Source organism: Antedon mediterranea, chromosome 7, assembly GCF_964355755.1.
Source record: "Antedon mediterranea chromosome 7, ecAntMedi1.1, whole genome shotgun sequence".
Taxonomy (NCBI): Eukaryota; Metazoa; Echinodermata; class Crinoidea; order Comatulida; family Antedonidae; genus Antedon; species Antedon mediterranea.
Window position 1 is genome coordinate 24,510,138 of NC_092676.1, and position 15,171 is coordinate 24,525,308.

At 35.3% G+C, this 15,171-nt stretch overlaps 2 protein-coding genes across 3 annotated transcripts in view; one reads left to right on the plus strand and one right to left on the minus strand.

The window, feature by feature from the left end:
* LOC140055068 (probable methyltransferase-like protein 24) overlaps positions 1-15,171 on the minus strand; it is a 46,879-nt gene that overhangs the window by 16,160 nt on the left and 15,548 nt on the right. Inside the window, exon 1 of one of the 2 annotated variants that reach the window (XM_072100252.1) lies at positions 398-1,186. In XM_072100252.1, coding sequence (XP_071956353.1) covers positions 398-730 — 333 coding nt within the window. In that variant the 5' untranslated portion in view covers positions 731-1,186. Of the gene's footprint in view, positions 1-397; positions 1,187-15,171 lie in introns of those variants that run through there. The other variant, XM_072100253.1, reaches the window with a different exon arrangement.
* LOC140054617 (PR domain zinc finger protein 13-like) lies at positions 7,898-14,758 on the plus strand. The gene is made up of 3 exons (XM_072099678.1): positions 7,898-8,384; positions 9,930-10,182; positions 13,130-14,758. Exons 1-3 carry the CDS (start codon positions 8,139-8,141, stop codon positions 14,392-14,394), a joined length of 1,764 nt encoding a protein of 587 aa, XP_071955779.1. The 5' UTR covers positions 7,898-8,138; the 3' UTR covers positions 14,395-14,758.

A 15,171-nucleotide genomic window follows, 5' to 3' on the forward strand; every position in this document is an offset into this window, starting at 1 on the left:
TTAATAGAGATGTCATGGTTCAGGCGTTGATTCCTGACCTTTGTAGGTCATTAATTCACATTAATACCTCATCATTACCAGTATTGTATCCATAGCAACCGGTGGTAGTTATCGACCGTGAACAACCGTACTTTGGGTACCGTCTTTCACAAGACATAAAAAAACATGACGGTCAAAATGTCAGCACTATCTTATATGAAAATGAGTAGGCCTACCATATTGTTATTACAAGATAACAAATGCATTTAAACATATATTTGTTATCTATTGTTAAAACTGTACAATACATAAAATGTCGACGTACAGCGCTTTTGATAATGGTTTCATTCTAAGAACGCTATATCAAATGAGTAATGTAATGTCTTAATAGGCCTAAATATGACGTAAATAAACTCACTTTCAACTGCTGCTGCCTCCCAAGTCGAGCGTAAACAGGTTTCATCATTTTCGTAAGCATAATAACATTGTTTTTGTTTGTTTTCCATTCTTCATCATCCTCAACATCAATGTACAATATATCCCTAGCCGTGTCTTTAACGTGCTCCTCTTTTGTTCGTATATCAATATTGATGTACGGTCGTTGAGAGTAACTCCACGGTTGCTTTAATTTCTCCACAGAGCCAAGGAACTGGAGCTGTATAATTCCAAATATAGACAAGATGAACACACTTATAAGACGAATCAGTTTGGGTAACTTCAAAGAAGTGGAACCCAGATGTAACAGAGACATAGCCAGCGGACGTACGCGATTAAGGATTCAATGTCTAAACACAGTCTACATTGCACCGCGTTTGAATGAATCATGCGACCAAACGACGTGGTCACTCATGTATGTCTGGAGTGGACACTGCAGGACCTCAAGTGAGGAGTGAAATATCCAATCGAAATGTTCCGCGTTCAACAAGGTGACAAAACGTCATCATAAATCTCCAAGTTTAACACTTACAATGTGATTATATTTTATCACAAATGAGATCACAAGTAGGTGTCAGGAGCTGCTCATACGTTACAATACTTCCTATACATAATTTTCCCATGCGAACTCTTCATATGAATGATATACTATAATACCATCATTATCGCATGTTTGCCCAAAGACTGGTAATGTAAATACTTGTGCAAAGTAATATCAAAGCATATACAAGTAGTGTACAGCAATATGCCTACGTCATAATACAACAGACAGCTGACGTCACCTGCAGTTATTCCGTCCGCTTGTTCCCCGCCGTCAAAACGTCCAGGACATTTTCACCAACGACACCGCGCGTCGATTGCAGCGTACGTTCACACGACGTCAACAATCTACGCGTCTACCTATATACTGAGTTTTTTTGTGTGCAGACTCACCAGTGTACATAGCATTACTGGATCGTTGTCAGTTCGGATGTCTTTAATTTACGCTTCATTTAGTAACACAGTAAATAACAGTTATGGGTTGTGGGTCACAGATGGCGCTAACCATAAAACAAATATTTTGACTAGTAATGATTCACTGCCGAATTCCTCTAGCTGTGGGTTACACACGTATGAACGAGTGTCGTACTTTAAATCGTATGTTTTACTTCACCCGGTTTGAATACTACTGCACAGTCAATTATTATTTATTAATAAATGGAGTAAAGTTATGTTGATATAAATAGAATTCAGCATAGTTTTAAAAGTAGTATAATCAATCATTGGTTTTTCATAAAAAGCTTATTTATACGTGTTAGCCCTTTCCTGTCTCTAACAAAAGTAATTGTGTATAAATCTTTAACATATTACACCTTTTTGAAAACAGAACCAGACAGCACAGGGAGCCCAGTTAATTTGCAACACAACCGTGCTCTAAACGCACCCATAAATCAAATTCAAATTGTCTGTAAACGCATGTAAATACACTTTTAAGAACAAAAGCAATGGGTCTGTGGAGGTTCATTCACATTTAGGTGTCAAGTTGAACAAACTTGACACCCCTTTTTTTTTATATTATATATAGAGAAAGTAGGTCTTGTTTTTGGGAAGGGGGAGGGGGTTGACAGCAGTTTCCTACAAAATGTAGACACACAGTATCATTCGGAATAACTTTATGATTAATGATATTCTTACAGAATTTTAATACGTTTAAATCATTGGTTTTAATGGAGTGAATAAACATGGCCCTACTTTTTTACATTTAAACAATAACTTGTCAGTGGTTGTAGATTCCTCCACGAATTGCTACCGTTTATAACATTTTTATTGGAGAATGTCCATCTAAATTGAATGAATTATGTACCAGTCAACATTTCTAAGGAAGCACTCGGCGGAAAACCGGGACATCCTCGAATCTAGCTCGAACGACAACAAAGGTGTGAATCTAGTGACATTCGAGTCTAAATAGTAAAAATGTTTTTAAACATCATCTTGTAAAACTTTTTTTAAAAAGTTTTACAAGATGTAAACATTAAAGAGGGCGCTGTTTAGAATTTTAACTGTCTCAATGGTTTTCCCTCAACTCGGCTCCGACCGAATGTTGCTAATGCGCCCTCTTTTTAGTAGACGTTACAATTATAGTCATATTAAAGGCATACATTTTGGGTGGGGTTAAGAAACATAGATTTATAATATAAACACACGAAAACAAGAACATTGTTGCATCAAACTGTAAATTCTGTAGATTTTCGCATAATAAAGGCCAACTAACACGGTAAGAAGAAGAACGGTAACGGAAAGCGGTAAAAGATACACGAAAAACATCAATATATAGAATCTATGTGAATTCTTATGACAATTTAATACAAAACGTGGAGCGGACGGCAACAACCAGTAAATTACTATGTAGGCCTATATATTATTTTCCGCGACGCGCGGTGTCTGTTAAAGGGCGTGGAACAGATCGTCTCGCAGCCTGTTAAATAACTAATGACTTTTTGAAATTAATATAAATTATATAGCCTATGACCAATTCTAATTGCTGTATACCGCGTTACAAAAAAACTTAATTAATTAAAGAAATTACCAGTTAAAGAACGTTCACACTGAACTCAGATTTCGGTTCAGTGGTTAGATAAAAAGGCGTGGAAATAGGTGTTAAGAACAGAACCGTTCATACGCTGTTTCTGAAACACATACGTGTGTGAACCCGTGCTCGAAAAAGTGACATAGCCCGCGTGTAGTTTCTTTCCGGCCAACGGGGACAATTTTTTTGTTACTACCAGGTTAAGACAGAAATCATGTATAAATAAATAACCGTCCAAACGTTAAATTAAACTCGGGGCAAGCCTGTTTTCTTTCACACAGTTTATTTCATATTGATGGCAGTTTGTGCACGAATGGCTGATAATTATTCACCAAAAATGATATTATTTGTATTATTCATCAGTTAATGAAGATGAAATAAACAAACATGGGTAAACTACTAACAGATTGCGTTAAACTCCCAATGGCATCATTTAAACAAACCGAGCAAACAATCCTGATAGCTAAAGTGACTGTTGTTAAAGTAACGGCCTTACGATCTTCAGTGTGTATCCCCAGCTGGGTAGATTCCCATACGTTAAACGTATGTAATTGTTAGCACTGATTACTTAAAATGTCTGGTCTGCGATTGTTTATCAATTCTAGGCCTTCAATTTCATCTATTCGTTTGTCATGGCTAAACTGTGTTAATTTCAACACACATTTTAACATGCATTCTGTCACCGGTTTAGGATGGGACGATAAAAAAAAAACAATGTAAAGACTTGCCTGTGCTTTTTTGTCACGTTCGTGACGTACGCGTGCTTAGTCATAATTCATCCGGTCATAATACAAATAATATATAGGCCTGTATAGTCTACTTTACATGTTTATTTTCTATGTTATTTTACTTTGGATGGCATCATAGTAACCACTAAAAATAATATAAATAGTAAACTCAAAACCTGCCCCTATCTGAAACTTACGACGCGTTCGTTCACTCTCCAAACCCAAACTAAAGCTCTGTCTCTACACTATCAAACTAGTTTGACAGAAAAGTACATGTGATGTGCCAAAATATGGTAGAGTGATATACCTAAGTATGGTAGTGATATGACATCATCATATCCATATATACACATTTTTAGTCACATAAAGTTTGATAGTGTAGACGGAGAGCTTAACCAGTCAGTTCATCGTACGTATAGGCCTATAATGATCTCTGAAGTGTTGATATAATGTACCTTAACGTAAATGTTGATATTAAAACTAACGAAATAGGAGTTCGAAAAAATATGCCTATATGTATCTCCACTTATTATCATTGTCTTAAATTTAACTTCAAACACTGAATGAGACTAGACCATTGTTCAACTCATTGTTATATTTTCAATTCAAGTTTTGACACCTTTATTCTTCATTTCATTAATTTCAAAGCGACGTGCAAAATAATAATCTATATAAATCCAATGCAACACTTTCATTATATTTTCATATTATTCTAGTCCCAAAGGGCATTCGCATTTGAACCCCTGAATAATGCTAGACAGAAGGCCCACTTTGTGGTAAGTGATGTGATTATTAAACGGATATTCTTTAAGTAAATCGACTAAATCTAAAATTAAATAAATTTAGAAAGTTTAAATGCAGGACAAACACACCATCCACTTGTGTGACAATTAACTCTTTCTTACAGACATACAAACGGAACATGGCAAATATAGATTATGTCCTATACGATGTATTGTTATCGATGACGCGTGTAACCGCGCCGATTCGGGTGCAACTGCCAAAACTGGCAGTCGATTGACGTGTATTCATGCGACATATGAGCGGCACAAGTCGCCTATTGTTTAACGTACTCTCTTCACTGATTCTTGCTAATTCACTTGTCTGTTTATAGAAACTGCGTTATTATCTAACTTGCATCATTGCTAAGTCTTTAAGACGATTTAGTACTTGGTATATGTTATATCAACACGCATGCGACTGTCTTTGTTGCTGCCTCGTGTATTCGTTTTTAACATGTGTTTTCTTTGTATAAAATTCCCACACATTCTTGAAAAATGTATGTTACTGCCCTCAATGAAGACTAAACGATTCGGAGGATGGAATTGGCCTGACTTTTATAAGGTTATACCCATACCAGTGAATACTATGGATGATGGTTTTATAGACATAGGTTATTATTAAAATAACAAATGTTCACAAATATAATTATTGTCCTCCTAAATTTTTTTTTCCAAATTTTTTTTTATGCCATTTTAATGTCACATAATATGCCTAGTTAAAAAATTCACCAAAACCTGGATCGAAAAAAATAATTATTTACCTGAAAAAAAAAATGTAATTGAAAGCAAAAAACACTTAATTAAACATTTCTTTTGTCTTTTTATAAGTGTATTAATTTTTTTTCTCCAGAAGTGAACAACTTCATTAAAACCGCAAAATGGTCTATTTTAAGTATGAATTATTAATCTTTATTTTTCATGTTTATGTGGACACATCTTTAAATTAAGTCTTTCATGGAGATATTCAAGACTACTCTACACAGCCTCCGTACATCAACGTTTAGTAAGATCTGCGCAAAACAAGGCCTAGGCCTATGTCCTATACCTTTCCGATTTAAAAAAAAAACAATAATTTGAGCTTTTTCTCAACATCTGATTTAATTTTAATTTTGTCATAATTGTGTTAAAAAACGAATCACTGCAATACTAATTGTAAAAAAATGAAGAAAATGTTTTCTGAGAATATATTTGAAATTTTATTTTAAATAATTTATTTATTTTTTTTACAGTTTAGTGTATATACTCTATCTGGAAATGTTAAATTAATATTTAAAGAGTGTAAATACTGCAGTAGTAAAATAGGAATTAGATAAAAAGTAGGCCTACAAACAGAACAATTTAATGTTGTGACGTAAGTTGGCAATATGAGAACCCAAATCTCCCGGATTAAAAACACTAATGTCATGATGGGATCATCAGGGAAGGATCAGGGAAGAGTGAAATTACACTCTTTCCTGGTGCGATTAATGTTTCTACATTTTGATTAACTCAGTCTCGGCCTCGGGTGACCAATTAACTCATTAATATAGCAGCCTAAATTAACCTAATTAGCGTGTTGAATATCTAATCAGAAAATGCGTCTGTCGCCCACTTGTTAACAATGAGTAGAATCTAATTATGTAAGCGCAACATAAAATATACACGGACAAAACACCAAGTCAATACGCAAAATACTACAAGTAAACAAACAGAACACTGTAAGTAAACACGAACAACTGTTAGGCCCTAATCATACACACCTAAGCCTGGGGTTTTGTTGTCTGTGTGTGGAAAACGGTAATAGCGGTGGTGTTTCAATCGACCAATGGTAATCGGAGTTGGCTGGTTTGATTCAATGTTTAAACAGGCGCAGGATTTATAAATGAAATTTGTATTGATTTTGCGTCATTACCAGCTGGCAAACCCGGGAAAACAAGGTGATATGCCGGGTAGTTATCAACAGGTTTGCCGGTCTTCGTTTCATGCAATGCGCTGTTATTTGTTTTTATTACTTTATTTCACACTAGTCGTTCGATATTTTGCGACCTCGGTGAACGTTACCGATTTATCGAATGCCGTTTTGAAGTTATTTTAAAAATAATACGTTTTAAATGAAGCGTAAGCTTAGTTACAAGTTTCGCACTGGTTGCTGAATTGTTTATTTTTAATACACTGAACGATTTATTTAGCACAGGTTTAGGTTAAAATGTTCGTGTTGCGATCGTGTTGACGATAAACTGAAATCGATAGTGGGAGGGAAAATATAATTTTAATAGGCCTTCAGTTTTCTAGTCGTGCAAATGGAAGATTCGAAAAATATTAGGTTGATAGATAGATATTGTCGTTTATTGAATAAAAATAATCTCCGATCATATATTAATTATTATAACCGATGAATTAAATCTTCCTCCATGACACAATATACATCTCTATTAAAAATTTACTTATCCAATGAATTAAATCCTCCATGATATTATAGGCCTAAAGTATAGGAGATGACACAATTATACACCTCTATTCAAAATTTACTTATCTGTGAATCTGTTTCAAAACATTCATGGATAATAATGAAGGGGACAAAAAAAAATTAAATCTAAACGTACATGGGAATAACAAATTCTTAGCCTTCAACATTAAACAACATGAAAGAAAATCAATTAGTACTAGTACATATACTGGTTAATGCAAATACATCCACGTCTAATCAATACAAAATGTTGCTGCTATGCAAATGCATTGTATCTATCACCACAGTGGGTTGAATGGTATCACTAGTAAAGCAGGGGTTGGGGGAAGGGGTGAGGGGAAATAAGACGATTCACATTTAAAAGAACAAGGTCAGCTTCCTAAGCACAAATCCACCGATTTCGTGTGGCTTGGTGGTTACGATGTACGGCTATCAAATCCTGTCATGTCAGGATTTTTTCTAATGACAATTTAGCCTTCAACTTCACTCCCAAAGACTTGTAATCTATGTACAGCATCTTAAGTATATGTTTGTCTTGTGAACAGGACTGCCACCTTTAAGAAGGATAGTGAATTTATTCGCTTACGGCTTATCCTTGGCAATTTGCCAACAAAAAAAAAAGGGGGGGGGGGGTGGGGGGAAGGCGCCATCGGGACCTAATAAACAGCAGTGTCCCGTAAATGGCGTTCTCTTAATATGGATTGACTGTAGTAAATGATAATATGTTGTTTTGTTTCTCCTGGTTCGTTCACTGGAAAGTGTTCCTGAATTGGAGTGTTCCATTAATTGGATTGACCCAAAGGAGGACTTTTGATGTCAATGTGAATCCTAAATCACCGAAAAGGGGAAATGAAAGGGATAGGATGGATAAGACATTGAAGGTTAATATACTCAATTTAAGTTAAACAGAAGTGTGTACATGCGCAGAAACCAGGACGAGAATCATGTACGTAGGCCAGACGGATGTCATTATGTTCCTTGTAATGTAATAATGTGCGCACATACGTGTAACTTTACAAGTCATTGACATAATAGCAAACTTCATTCAACAAGTTATAGACTTAAACCAAACTGCTTTAGAAATAAAAGCGATAAATGACATTGGACTACTTGTCATGATTTTCTTTCACAAACAGCTGTTTATAACTTAGTTTTTCCCACCCGCTTTCTGGTTACAAGTAGAAAAGACGAGCGCACCCACTATGCCGATCATTCACCAAGGTGTTCTTATCCTGACAACAAGTCAAGAAAAAAAAATGCTTGGTGGAAATGTTCATGTCTTGCGGCGTCTGAGGGGTGATGCTGCCGGCCTAGGTAGAGATGGTGACGACACTGGCGTCTTGTGTGCTTCTGAGATTCCTGGCGATTTTTTGTTGGGCTCGTTGCAGGGCGAACTGCGTATTGGTGATTGCATGAAGGATGAACGTACTAGTCCCTATATGTTACAGGTAAGATATACATTTATATTAATTCATTTTCAATGTTTAAAAAATAAGTTTCGTTGCTGTGACGTCATTTAGCAATTTTACGTGAGAACAACGTTGTCTTAATTGTTCAACTTAATCTCGTACTTCGAAAACGGCAGATAACTTTTTTCAAAGTAAGATGTAGTACGTTTACAGACGCGATATATTACGACTTAAAAAAATGGAAACTACAAAAAATACACTGAATGTAATATTGTTTGCACAATGATTATTAAAATAGTAACAAGTAATATTAACTTTAAAAAAAATCAAATCCGTTCTATTAAAAAAAATCGGTGATAGTATATCAATATTTTCCCCTTTAAAATTATTCCTCATTATTCGTGATAAAATTTTTATTTATTATGAATTTAGAGGAGGTTGGAACCAAACAAAACAATCAATATGTTTAATAATTATTTTTAAAAGGAGACCTGTAAATTATAGACCTGAATGTAAAATCATGGACCTAAATTATTAATTTTAATTTAATTTTTAGGTCCACGGTAAAACTGTAATGAAATTCACGGTAGGCCTTAGTAGTAGCTTCAATACCGGCAATTACACAATTTAGGTCCCCATAGGCAAAGGATTTTGAAATTTCCAGAGGGTATATTATTCCCAGATAATGAATACACTGACCCTAAAAAAGAACTTATAAGGATCACTTGGTGCTGGTGAATTCTCAAGTGGTGTACAAAATGTATAGCTTCAGCAGGTACTTTTATTTTTACATAAAGGTAAAAACAACAAAAGCAGTCAAAATAAGCGCTTGTAATCCAGCATTGTAGCCCGCTTAAAATTAAGTTGTGAAGAGCTTTAGCCGTTGGTGTTATGCTTAACTTATTTGAGATTTAGTTACGATCACAATAACAAGGCTGAATATAACGGTCAATCAACACCGTGAGAACATTCGCCAAGTCAATTGTAAATTAGGATTAATAAATGAATTCTTCTACATTGATAATACCATCTATTTGCTAATTCTTAACCTTACGTCATTCATTCATTAACTAAATCCATTAATATTTACTGTCAACAACCAGATTTTTATATTGGTAAGCATTAAATTCCCATCGTACTACTTATACGTCCTTCTCGCTAATAATTTAACGTCAATTTAACGTGTTGCTATTTTCTTTAATTCCATGAACCTTTATTTATTTGTATTGGTATTTCCAATATTGTCTATTTGAAATAAAAATAAACAACAAATATATAATAATAAATAGTAATAATAATTATAATAATATACTTAAATAAATAACAAATGTTCAAAATGTGAAATGTATAGTCTTATTTTCTGCATTTTTGTGCATGAGTCTGCGCTGCACGACCAAATGAATTTTTTTGAATTTTACAATTTTGTTTCCATCGATAATAAAACAAACAAACAAAGCTCCAGGTACGCGGTATATTTTGCCAGGCAATAACGGGTGGGAGGGAGGAGGTTTCCTAGACATTTTCGATACCCGAACAGCGTATTTTATGTTATCGTACAAATCAAAAATGATATTTTGTTTGCAGATTAAATGTGTAGGGGGTAAAATAGTCTCAAGCGATGGAGCTCAAGGAAGCGGCGAGCGGTGGATGCGGTTTATCAGTGCCGCGCGGAATGACGATGAACAGAACACGGAGGCCTCTACCAACTCAAACGGACAAGTTATACTCCGGACAACACGGCGCATACTCATCGGCGAAGAGCTACTTGTTTGGTATTCAGACAAGCTGCAGCGTATAATGAACATTCTACCAGTGTTACCGTCACGTGACCACACAGGTAAGTTTTTTTTTTATAAACAAAGCTAATATTCATGATTAATGAAACATGTATTGGTCCCTCCTGAATGTTACCGCGGCCCTGTTTCAATGCAAATAATTTCGAATTATATTCATTTCATTTTTTTTTTTAAATTAAAAAAATTAAATCGTTCGTCAATGAAAATCATTTCGAATTATATTTATTTTCACGCTGCTGCTCTAGCCCGCTACTACTACTACTACTACTACTTAATCAGAAGCTAAAGCAAGCAGCAGTTATAGTTCTAAGGACGACAGTTTTGCGAAAATGGAAACTCCACTATAATTTATTGATTCCAGCTGCTACAGTAGACCCAAAAAACGTCTGGGAAAAGAGTCTATTAGGACATGTCATGCTAAAATTACAAATCCCAAAGCATTTCTGGTATATTCAACTGTCAGATATTCATTGAATTATTATCGAAACAGTCCATTAAAGTTTGTGTTTGTAATAGGATACTTCACACTTGAAATATCTAGGGTGATGAAGTGACCCCTAGACTTGACCTTAGCAATAAAATTAACTAGTGACAGAAATTGAGTATTCACATCTGTAACCAAAAAAAAAAATATTTATTCACATATAAAAAGAGAAAAGAACCCTAAAAACCATTGTCTGACAGACAGAAGTATTTGTTGCTTTAAATTACATTTTTTCAGGTAAAATAACTATTATGTGACAATAAAATGACACATTCAAAAACATTTGAAATAAAAAATATTTTTCAATAAGCGAGCAGCGTTTTTTGTTAGAAATATTTCTTGTTTATTTTATTTTTGTAGTAAGGCCTATTTAGAAAAAAAATAAAATTAAAATTAAATCGTTCATCAATGAAGATCATTTCGAATTATATTTATAGTTTTAAACAAATACAACTCGGCAGCTCGATATCTGTTACGACTAATGATGATGTTAACTTTATAGTCTTGTTTAAATGTAGATTTAAAAAACAAATTATCTGTTATCGGAAACGATTAATATTTCAAAAAATCGGTCTAGAATACGTTAAAAATGTTTTTGATGATAGCATAACAATCTCGTAAACAAATCGAGCAAATATATAATAAATAATTAATGAAGGTAGCAGAAAGCACCGTAATGGTATGTCTACTGTTATAATCCGTAAAGATAAAAGCTATCGCTGGGCAGATCGAAATCGCAACAACAGGTGTCGTGACAAAGTAGGCGGATTTTTGTCCAAAACAGTGTGTGTCCCCTCCCTATTTCACATATGAAAAGAATTGATATCGATCCGGGCTTATCAACGTTTATTATTATGGAATACCTGTTGTTTGTCGCATTCCAAACATACTCGATAGGATAATCGGAAACTATGGATAGATAGTTTGCTATTGTTTCGCTCGAGTTGGGACCTCTTCATTGGTTATCCAGCTTATCGCTAGTATTAAAGTGATTTTCTAGGATAACGAAGTTTCACATGATACACGGTGTGCTGTGCGACGCGGACCATCTCTTTCGAATATAATCAGTTAAATGAAATTGCCAAATACAAGCAGTGGGTCTTAAATACAAACCGTAACATTTGGAAACAAACAACGAACTCAAAGCAGCAAAAATAAGGTATGAACTATAATAATATGATACTAGTTTTTAAATTGAATACGATTTTTTACTAGCATTCAAATTCTCGCATTTAGTTGTCAAACAAAACAAAAGGTACATCAGGTTTAGTGTTTGTATTGATGTATCTTTTCTGAATTTTATGCCAAACTTTTAATAATATGGCACGGCAACCCGGCTATACGGTCATCTTATAGATTCGATAAGGTATTGTACATTTATCGTTAAAGCCACACGCGCGCGCGGATGTTGAGAATACACTACAGCATCAAAAGTTGTTAACACCAAACGTTAATGACTAGACTGTCCATACTACTGTTTAGCAATAACTGATAACAAATCTGAAGTCTGGAAACATAATTTGGTACTATACATTGTTGGTAAAGCTTGGTTCCCACTAGAACGTAACGCAAGGACGTAAACGTAACGCAAGCGTTTTAACCAATGACAAGCGAAGTTATAGACAGTTGGCAATCAAACCCGAATAAGCCATCGCTTGTGATTGGTAAATTCACTTGCGTTGCGTTACGTCCTTGCGTTGCGTCGCTAGTGGGAACCAATCTTAAGCTTAAGCTTGGTTCCCACTATAGGACGTAGCAAAGACGTAAAAGTAACGCAAGTAATTTGAAGTCTTTGCGTTACGTCCTAGCGTTACGTCCTAATGGGAACCCACGCTATATACACTGGCGGAAATGTTCATGTCTATCAGCTAGAATTAAGTCTCTTTTTCTTTTAAACATTTTTTTTATCTAACTTGTCTCCATTGTGACACAGTGTACTTCTTTGACCAAACAATTCCTAAGGGCCCTAAACTCAAGCAAGCAACCGTAAAACATCCAAATATTTAGGAGGTTTTAAATCATCGATAACCGAAATCGATTACTACGTCCTAAAGTGTTTCAGTGGTATGTCATTCCATTAATATTCGCAAAAATGTGAGAAAAGCTTGTCGTATTGTATTACAACTTATTCGATTTAATTGATTTGAAACCATCGGAAAATTGATGCACAAAGTTGTTAACAGTCATAGTGAGAAACTAGTACGCACAACAGTGTACGCGCTAAAGCGATAGGTATGGACGTGGACTTTACTTTTGCTGGATGTCAAGGAGTAGGTCTCTTTAGCTTGATCATTGGTCAAACAATAATGTTCGCGCGAATGAGAAGTACGTAAAATCGAAAGGTTCTACTGTCCGCAACATTGTTGTCAGAATTTTTCATTTCATTTTCATCAGTAACTCTACACTATATTTTGTGAATGTCATATCTCTAGACCGCTCTACAATGGTTCACACAGTTTAGTATAGGCCTACTAATAACTGTTTTTATATTCTATATCTTTTAGGTCAGCTGCGCTACATTTGTCAGTTTTGTTCCAAGTCATTTCATCATCCAAATACGCTTAAAGCGCACATACGGTTTAACTGTGGCAGTGACTCTTTGAAAGCAACCACCATGCGTCTCTCCTTATGTCAGCCTGTCTCCTGTTCTAAGAACTCATTTGACTTAGGTTTTCCATTAGGATGGTCAACCAAAACAAGCCACTATTTGAATCCTATGTTTGATATTTCTTTGCTGAGGTCTCTGGCGCATCATACGATGACACACAATGAATCACCATCGCGTGGCTTTCGTGCGTTTCAACCTGTAAGAAAATGCGAGGAAAACCACCGAGGATTGAAGGTAAAAACAAACAAAGCAAAAGATCAGATCGATAAAATATCTGGAAAACAATTCTCGCCGCTTGAATTAGAAACGAACAATTCTCCTATAGTGCCTTCAGGATTCGATCTTCCATCTCGGCTACATTCTCGATTAATCAACCCATCGTTCAATTTATCGCCTGCATCTCTCGGCGCAGTTCCATTTCATCATCTCAACGCTCCTCCTCCATGCGTTTTGTACGGTTGTGCCTGCTGCACTCATAATCATATCGATATCCCACCGGCAGTTGAGTCACATCACAGGCATCCACTTGATTTTTCATTTCGAGGAGGAAGTGATCATAGATCAATGCCATCTAGCGCTGGTGTTATCCGACATTGGCCGTTTCATACCCTACCCACATATCCGACAGACAATTGTTCAGGCCCTAGTAATTCAAAACTCACAAAACACCAAAAGCCTCCTCAAGAACCACAACTGTTCTTGCAGAATACGTCTCCACAAGCCTCAAAAAGTAAAAGAGGACATTTGTGTATCTATTGTGGAAAGTTTTACTCTCGAAAATATGGACTTAAGATTCATCTAAGAACACATACAGGTTACAAGCCGTTAAAGTGTAAAGTCTGCCTGCGTCCGTTTGGAGATCCAAGTAACCTCAACAAACACATCCGTCTGCACGCGGAGGGAGAAACGCCGTATAGATGCGAGTTCTGCGGCAAGGTGTTGGTGCGTAGACGTGACTTAGAACGGCATATTAAGTCTCGTCATCCGACGAAAGCGGACACGACGTCATCACAGAATAAAGATGATGATGAACTCATTAATGTTGATGATATTAGCTCGTCGAGTTTGATGTGCGATAGTGATTCTGAAGATGAACCAATGATATCAAAAGAATCACCCGAGTCAAACACATCCCACGAATCTTGCGAAACGACATCATAATGGATGGCAACGTCAAAATAGCATATACTGTATAAAGTTTTATTATCGTTTTAAACAGGCAGGCAACAATGTTTTTGAGGTTTGTAGCTTAATGAAACCAACATTGTAAATTTTATAAGCAAATAAACACACAATCGAAAATGTTTTGTTATTTTGTATTGTTCTAAAGCTCTGTTTACACTATCATTATCAAACTAGTGTGATGTGGTCAAATATGGAAATGATATGTCTTTGTGTCTATATATATTTTTTGTCACATAAAGTTTGATAGTGTAGGCAGAGAGCTCATAAATCGAGCTAGGGTCTTTAAAAAAAAAAGCGGCCTTAGAGTTGTCCACAACCCAACTTCTGTAAATACAGGTGATTTAAAGATGTATTGTCCCTTGAAACACAAAAAAATGAAGGTCAAAATATACTAAATTTTAATTGGCCATATCAAAGTAATATTTAAGTTATTCACTTTAAGTCGAAAATTCGAGCCAAAAACAACACTTTTAATTAATTGTAATTAACAGCTAAATTAATTTGATTACATTTCGTCTGGAAAATAGTCGCGAGCGAAAGTAAACAAAGATTTCAAACCATGAGTATACATTATGCATGATGCTAATTAGGATTGTTTACAACTCGTCACGGTTGAGAGAGGGTGTTTCACACAGATCGCGAGGAAGTTTTATGATAATGCATACAGAGTAGCCAAATAAGCGCATTGCATTATAAGATATGTTTTGATCGAAAACTTTGACTGGAAGTCAAAGTTATTTTTTGAACCAAAAA

Coding starts and splice junctions, on each gene's coding strand:
- LOC140054617 (XM_072099678.1), top strand. CDS start 8,139: ATGCCGATCATTCACCAAGGTGTTCTTATCCTGACAACAAGTCAAGAA. Junction 8,385..9,929: donor CTAGTCCCTATATGTTACAG/GTAAGATATACA, acceptor TTTTGTTTGCAG/ATTAAATGTGTAGGGGGTAA. Junction 10,183..13,129: donor ACCGTCACGTGACCACACAG/GTAAGTTTTTTT, acceptor TATATCTTTTAG/GTCAGCTGCGCTACATTTGT.